The sequence below is a fragment of the Sinocyclocheilus rhinocerous genome, unplaced genomic scaffold (assembly GCF_001515625.1).
Source record: "Sinocyclocheilus rhinocerous isolate Xijiao unplaced genomic scaffold, SAMN03320098_v1.1 scaffold4107, whole genome shotgun sequence".
NCBI lineage: Eukaryota > Metazoa > Chordata > Actinopteri > Cypriniformes > Cyprinidae > Sinocyclocheilus > Sinocyclocheilus rhinocerous.
The window spans coordinates 20,486-28,548 of NW_015654536.1; the positions used below are offsets into that span (position 1 = coordinate 20,486).

Consider the following 8,063-nt stretch of genomic DNA (forward strand, 5'->3'; position numbering starts at 1 on the left):
ATTGTAAAAAAAATAAAAATAAATACTATGTCGAGATCACGAGAAAATTAAGTCGTTATAATGAGAAAACAACTCTCGTTATGTCGAGATCACGAGAAAATTAAGTCGTTATAACGAGAAAACAACTCGTTATGTCGATATCACGAGAAAATGAAGTCGTTATAACGAGAAAACGAGAAGGGAAAAAAAGAATATTGCATGGCCGCTTAGAACTTCCGTAGTATAGTGCTTTTCACAATACACATTATTTCAAAGCAGCTTCACAGAAACACATAATATTAAAGATGATACCATATTATTGCATGTTAAATTCCAGCCAGAATAGAAATAAATAATTAATTTTCATTGTAAACATAAATAAGGTTTTCTCTTAAACATATTCCAGTGAACACAGCAGGATGGGGCACAGCCAATCAGTCAACAACATATAAGAACTCATATGCCCAATATGCTCTGGATGGGAAAAACTCCAGCTGTACTCATACAGACTTACAGAGTGACCCGTGGTGGACTCTGGATCTGCTGAAGGCGTACAGCGTGAACAGAGTGACCATCACTAACAGACGCGACTGCTGTAGCAACAGGATAAACGGGGCAGAGATTCGGGTTGGAAACGATTCTTCAGATGTTTTTAGCAATCCAATGTGAGTCTCTCTAATATATTTTTACAGAGCCTGCAGAAACTCTGGCCAGTTGGGTGGTAAAACCTTATGTCACTGAAAATTATGTAAACTCACAGTTAAGTGAGTCAGATGTCGGTTCAATGCAGTTAACCCTCACATGGTTCTCATTTCCTGTTTACACTAATGGTATTTGGGATCAATATGTAATTGTAAATTGTACTGTAAAATTGTAATTGTAAAACATATATACATTTTTAATCATACAAATAATATATAATTTGTTTGTGTTTACTTCTCATCTATACATTAAAACTGTGTTTTGGGAAATATGTTTTAAGTACTTTTAATAAGTAATAAGTACTTTTGTACCTATTTACCACAAAAATCCTCAACTACACCATTAGCTTGCATGTGAAATATTACATTTTCATGAAACAATCACTTAAATGATGATCTGAATTTGATTTAAGTTGTTTCTGGATATTGATATAGGTGTTAGGTGTAGAATTATGCCATCTGCTGGTTAGAGAAAAACTTGTAGAAATGACAGTTTTTGAAAAAAAAAGTGTAATGACCATATATACCCAGCAGAGGCCCATAGAGATACATACATTTTTCTGGAAGTGGCTATCTGCTACTCTCACAACGTTTCTGATATATATTTAGTAAATATATACTGAAACATTATAAAATACATTAAAAAGAGTATTTTTCTCAAAGGTAAGAATTTGTTTTTGTTGTTTGAGGTATTTCGAAGTGCCGGCTTTTGCAATAATGCCACATAAATTTGCAGAAATGCCACACAAGTTGTCACTAAAACTTGATTGCAGGCACATATTTTTTTTCAATCTAAAAAGTAAAATCAAAATTTTAGGGTCATTTTACTTAAATATAAATAAAAAAAAACAAAACAAAACAAAAACAACTGCAATAAGCAGATATGAATGTTGGGTGTGTGTGAGAGAGATTTTGTGTGTGTGTGTGCGTACGTACGCGAGTGAGTATGCTCATTCCACATAGCATTTGTGCTCTAGTACCAGGCCTTCGTTTTTGTGTGGCCGTTTTCAGATTTATGCAGGATTTATTGATTGTATTTGCCAATTTCTATAAAAATGCTCTCTCTTGCAGTTACACATGTGTGTGTGCGTGTGAGTGAGCATGTCTTTTCTACATTGCATTTGTGCTCTAGTACCAGATTGATTGATTTTTTTTTTAAATAAACACTTTTTTTTTTTTTTCTTCACATTTCCCATTCATTTCAATGTGGGGTCATATTGACCCCAAATACCAGATTAGTAAAAACATGTTTACATACCATCAGAACAACCGAATCAACCTCGGTTTTTTTAAATGTGAATATAGATAGAAAATGTAGAAAAGTCACAAAATCTTATTCCACTGAGATGAAGGGAACCATTTTTTCAAAGTAAAAGTTGATTGGGGTCATATTGACCCCAAGGACAGATTGAGGGTTAAAAGAAAGCGACTCACTCTTCCGTCTTTCTCCAGATGTGCTGAAGTTTCTACTATTCCAGCAGGAGCTACCTACAGCTACTCATGTCTTGGGATGGAGGGACGTTACGTTACTGTGAATATTCCTGGAGCTTCAAAGATTCTTACTCTCTGTGAAGTGGGAGTCTATGTGATTTTTCCAGGTAATTCTCTATTTAAGAACCTTGTGATTTTGACTTTTAAAGGGGTCATCAGATGCAAAATTCACTTTTACATGTTGTTTGAACTGAAATGTGTATTGGCAGTGTGTGTACACAACCACCCTACAATGATACAAATCCATTGTGCCCCCGATCTACCTAAATGCGTCTATGTTTGCATATAGTCATTTGTGATCCAGCCTCACCAACAGAAGAAGTGAGTATAAGGTTTTTTAAAAATTTTTTTTATGAATTTTGCAAATCGCCTTTCCTAATAATGTACTAGTTAGCAAGTTTCATGATGAATGCAGCTAAAGGCAGTTTTTTTTTTCCTGACTTGGTTTTTGCTCTGATATGCATTATCAGCTGTTAGACCTTTTATTAGGATGTGTGTGCCTTTCCAAATCATACCCATTCAATTGAATTTGCCACAGGATAACTTCACTCAAAGTGTAGTAACATCTACAAGCACTATCAATGTTCCTGAGCTAAATTTCAACTGTCGCAGATACGGGTATGAATGCTTATGCAATGGAATCATTTAAGTTTTTTTATTTTTAATAAATTTACAAAGATGTTAAAAACCTGTTTTACTTCCTCCTTTACAATTATGGTGTATGGAGTGTAGGTTGATGTGGGGAAAAAAGTAATTTAAAGCAGTTTAGCATAAGGCAGCAACTTAATAAAATGTGAAAAAAATGAAGGGGTATGAATATTTTCGCAAGGCACTGTAAGTCCCGCCTTCTAAATAAAAGAGCCAATCGCCAATGGGCAAAGTCATCACGTGACTGGTTATAAACTGGCTGCCATACAGAAACAGTTAGTCCTGAATCGTGCGCTTTGGACAGCAAAAAAATAAAAATCTTACGACCTGAAGTTTTTTTTTTTAACAACATTTATGAAACAGTTCATGTAGGATTTTGTTGCTGATTTGAAATGTTATTTAAGTGCGAATGTGGCAGGGATTTTTTTCGATTTCACTATTCGCGAGTGAAAGATATTCCTTGAAATGGACTTTGTCAAGACTCGACAGACAGATCTAATAGGAATGCATTATAGATAAGTAAACCTCATGAACCACTTTCAAATGTGACCCTGGACCACAAAACCAGTCATAAGGGTGAATTTTTCGAAATTGAGATGTATCAATCTTTCCATTGATGTATGGTTTGTTAAGATAGGACAATATTTGGCCGAGATACAACTATTTAAAAATCTGGAATCTGAGGGTGCAAACAAATCAAAATATTGAGAAAATTGCCTTTAAAGTTGTCCAAATGAAGTTCTTAGCAATCCATATTACTAATCAAAAATTAAGTTTTGAAATATTTACAGAAGGAAATTAAAAAAATATCTTCATGGAACATGATCTTTACTTAAAATCCTAATCACATAGTGAGGTAGATATGTGGGGGCGTGTTAGAACGAGCCGTTTTAGGGGGGCGTGGCAGAGTCTTAACTTTGATAAAGAATATCTCTTTGGTTTTGAGTCTTTAGTCTTTGCAACTTCAGGGATCTTATCTATGCACAATCAGCTTGTAACACTCCAAAGAGAAAGGAAAACTAGAAATCACATCATATGACCCCTTTAATGTCCTAATGATTTTTTGCCTAAAAGAAAAATCAATAATTTTGACCCATACAATATATTTTTGGCTATTGCTACAAATATATCCCAGCGACTTAAGACTGGTTTTGTGGTCCAGGGTCACAAATATAAAATATGCTGACCAAAACCATTTCTTGACACTATATGACATCTTACAGATAATTTGGCAACAGGAAAAACCGTCATACAGTCGTCAACCTATGGCCTGTGGTCTGCTGAACAGGCCATTGACTTCAGTCCAGGTTTCACAAAATCATGGTCATTGTGTTCCTCAACCACTGCTCAGACTAACCCATGGTGGAGAGTGGATCTGCGTTATATTTACAGAGTAAGTAGAGTTGTCATCACAAACAGACTAGACTGCTGTCCAGAACGAATAAACGGAGCGGAGATTCGCATCGGAAACTCTTTGGAGAACAATGGCAACAACAATCCCACGTGAGACCCTCTTTCAGTGGCTTAATATCCATAAATAATCCCTGAAATCACATATGAAGAAAGCCTATATGTCTAAATGATGTTTCCTCTGTCTCTCTTTAGATGCGCTGTGGTTTCTAGCATTTCAGCTGGTGTCTCCTCCACCTACACTTGTAACAATATGGAGGGTCGATACGTGAATCTGTTCATTCCTGGAGATACAAAGTATCTTACTCTGTGTGAGGTGGAGGTCTATGGAGAAGGTGGGATCAAACATGGAAAATCAAGCTATAAATGAATTAAATCCAAAATGGGGTTCTTACTAATTTGGGCTGTTGATTCCAAAAACAGTGTCTGTTTTGCTTGAGCACAGTCTTTCAAGATTACAAGATATGATGCTTTTCGTTGCATTTTTGCTTTTGAGAACCATTCGCAATGTGAAGAAGCCTTGTATTCTCACTTAATCAGCAGAAGAACACCCCAAACACACGACTCCAGTCTGAATCTGAGCCAGATTACAAATATTTGTTTAATTCTCAACCCATTTTCACGTGCATGACATTATTTTATACCTAATCCTGATTTCATGGTTATAATTATGACCAGTGACAGAAGAAAATGCAAACATGAGACAGATTTTTTTCTGCTATATCTGTGGGTGTTTTACCACATGACAATATTAACAGAGAATTATAGATTTTGTGAAAAGTGTATTTATTCACTTACAAATGTGCTTATGCAAAGTTCCTTGTCATTAAATATTTATGAATATTGAGTATGAGAACATTTTTTTTTTGCTCCTATGCAGACTGCAAGTTAAATAATACTTATTAATACTTTTTGTCATTAAACCAAAATTTTGACATTTGACTGTTTTTGTTATTTTGATAAGTGCATTACAGCTGATACACATACAGTGGTGTGAAAAAGGTTTTGTCCCCCTTCCTGTTTTTTTTATTTTTTTGCATATTTGTCACACTTGAATGATTCAGATCAAACAAATTTTAATATTACACAAAGATAACCAGAGTAAATATATATATATATTTTTTTTTTAATAATGATTTAATTTGTTAAGGTGAAAAAAAAAATCTGTCTAAACCTGCCTGGCACTATGTGAAAGAGTAATTGCCTCCTAAATCTAATAACTGGTTGTGCCACGCTGTCCAGCAACAACTGCAATCAAGCGTTTGCGATAACTGGCAATGAGTCTTTAACATCGCTGTGGAGGAATTTTGGCCCACTCTTCTTTGCAGAATTGTTTTAATTCAGCCACATTGGAGGGATTGAGCATGAATGGACTGTTTAAGGTCATGCCACAGCATCTCAATCGGATTTAAGTCTGGACTTTGACTTGGCCACTCCAAAACCATAATTTTGTTTTTCTTGAGCCATTCAAAGGTGGACTTGCTGGTGTGTTTGGGATCATTGTCCTGCTGCATAAACCAAGTGCGCTTGAGCTTGAGGTCACAAACTGACGGCCGGACATTCTCCTTCAGGATTTTCTGATAGAGAGCAGAATTCATGGTTCCATCAATTATGGCAAGTCGTCCAGGTCCTGAAGCTGCAAAGCAGCCCCAGACCATCACACTACCACCACCATGTTTGACTGTTGGTATGATGTTCTTTTTATGAAATGCTGTGTTGGTTTTATGCCAGATGTAACGGGACACACACCTTCCACAAAGTTCAACTTTTGTCTCATCAGTCCACAGAATATTTGCCCAAAAGTCTTGGGGATAATCAAGATATTTTTTGGCAAATGAGGGACGAGCCTTTGTGTTCTTTTTGGTCAGCAGTGGCTTTTGCCTTGGAACTCTCCCATGGATGCCGTTTTTGCCCAGTCTCTTTCTTATTGTTGAATCATGAACACTGAGCTTAATTGAGGCAAGGCCTGCAGTTCTTTAGATGTTGTTCTGGGTTCTTTTTATGACCTCCTGGATGAGTCGTCGTTGTGCTCTTGGAGTAATTTTGGTAGGCCGGCCGCTCCTGGGAAGGTCCACCACTGTTCCAAGCTTTCTCTATTTGTGGATAATGGCTCTGATTGTGGTTTGCTGGAGTTCCAACGCCTTAGAAATGGCTTTATAACCCTTTCCAGACTGATACATGTCAACTATTTTGTTTCTCATCTGTTCTTGAATTTCTTTAGATCGCGGCATGATGTGTTGCTCTTTAAGCATGCTTCACTTTGTCAGACAGGTCTTTGTCAGACAGGTTCTATTTAAGTGATTTCTTGATTCAACAGGTCTGGCAGTAAAAAGTATCTAATGGAAGTTTTTTGTTGATATTTTTAAACTCACCATAATCAAATCATTTGCAAATCAGCTGAGTTTCATTCAAGATGCAGGAATGTAATGGATTTATTGTTTTTTTTTTTTAATATAACATTTCTAAGGTTTTATGCTCTCAACTGTCAATACTTCACTACATACAAAGCATTTATTTGTGTTCAACACTAAACCTTATTCATCCTTACTGCAAGTGAACCTGTATTTAATGTCATCTTGGTCATATTTGTTTCACTTTGTGTACACAACCTCTTCATGTTACATCTGTTTAATATTAAGTGTCATGCATTTGCACCAAAATGCTGTGGATTTTTGTCAAGATCAAAAGATGCAATGATAAGATTATGTAATTGGGTATCCTAAAATGCATGATTATATGATCAGTTGCATTTTATTATTTGCATTTAGCATTTTCTTTTCCCTTCTGTCTATGTATGTTCACTCACTCTCATGTGTCACTCTTTTAGGTCCTGTGCTGAAGAAAACCTTTGTGAAGATGAAACTGAAGTCCAGTTTGAGTCTGTCTGAACCTGAAATGAGAGTCCAGCTCCTGTCACAGGTGAGAGAGGGAAACATACAGAAATCTGAAATCATATCACACTGATAGCGGTTTTAAGAGATCTGCTCATTTCAGCTTCAGTCTGCTCTGGCAAAACAAGGAATTTCTGATGTGACGCTGCAATGGTCTCAACCGCCAGCTGCTCAACAGGAAGTGATGTGGAAGGAAGATGCATCAGGTGAGTGTGTTCATAAAAGTAAACACTGGCAAACTAAAAAGATGTTGATTTTAAAGTAAAAATATTACGATGAATATGTATGTATTACAAATGAACTGGGAAATTACATCTTTATAACGTAATGAACTGTTTTATTTACAGCTCAATGTGCTGGAGGAAAGAGAGGATGATGATGATGATGGGAAAACTTGTTTATCATCTTTCATTTACAACCCCAATTCCAGAGATGTTGGGACATTTTGTAAAATGCAATAAAATCAACAATCTGTGATTTGTTAATACCTTTTAACTTTTAATTGACAAAAGTACAAAAAAAATAAAAAAAAATAAAAAAGATTTCCAAAGTTTTCACTGACCAACATAAATATATTTTGTAAATATGAAAAAAATTTTTTTTGATTTTGATGGCTAACACACTCCAAAAAGGTTGGGACAGAGGCACGTTTAACACTGTGTAACATCAACTTTCCTTTTAATTACAATGTTTCATTGTTTGGGAATTGAGGATACTAACTGTTAAAGTTTTGCAAGCAAAAGTTTTGTCCAGTCTCGCTTGATAAAAGACTTCAGATGTTCAGCAGTCCGTGATCGTCGTCTGGTTCTCCTTTTCATGACTGGTCATGCATTTTCAATAAGAGTCAGATCTGGACTGCAGGTAGGCCAGTCTAACACATTCACTCTGTCTCTACGAAACCACGCTGTTGTAGCACATGCAGAATGAGAGCTGGCATTGTCTT

At 35.9% G+C, this 8,063-nt stretch overlaps 1 protein-coding gene across 1 annotated transcript in view; it reads left to right on the top strand.

Moving 5' to 3' along the window:
- LOC107717630 (uncharacterized) overlaps positions 1–7,539 on the top strand; it is a 10,132-nt gene extending 2,593 nt beyond the window's left edge. Inside the window, exons 4-10 of the mRNA XM_016524442.1 lie at positions 386–644; positions 2,133–2,278; positions 4,043–4,322; positions 4,425–4,564; positions 7,057–7,148; positions 7,224–7,326; positions 7,468–7,539. Of these exons, the coding sequence (XP_016379928.1) occupies positions 386–644; positions 2,133–2,278; positions 4,043–4,322; positions 4,425–4,564; positions 7,057–7,148; positions 7,224–7,326; positions 7,468–7,496 (1,049 nt within the window). The 3' untranslated portion in view covers positions 7,497–7,539. The remainder of the gene's footprint in view (positions 1–385; positions 645–2,132; positions 2,279–4,042; positions 4,323–4,424; positions 4,565–7,056; positions 7,149–7,223; positions 7,327–7,467) is intronic.
- The last annotated feature ends 524 nt before the right edge of the window (positions 7,540–8,063 follow it).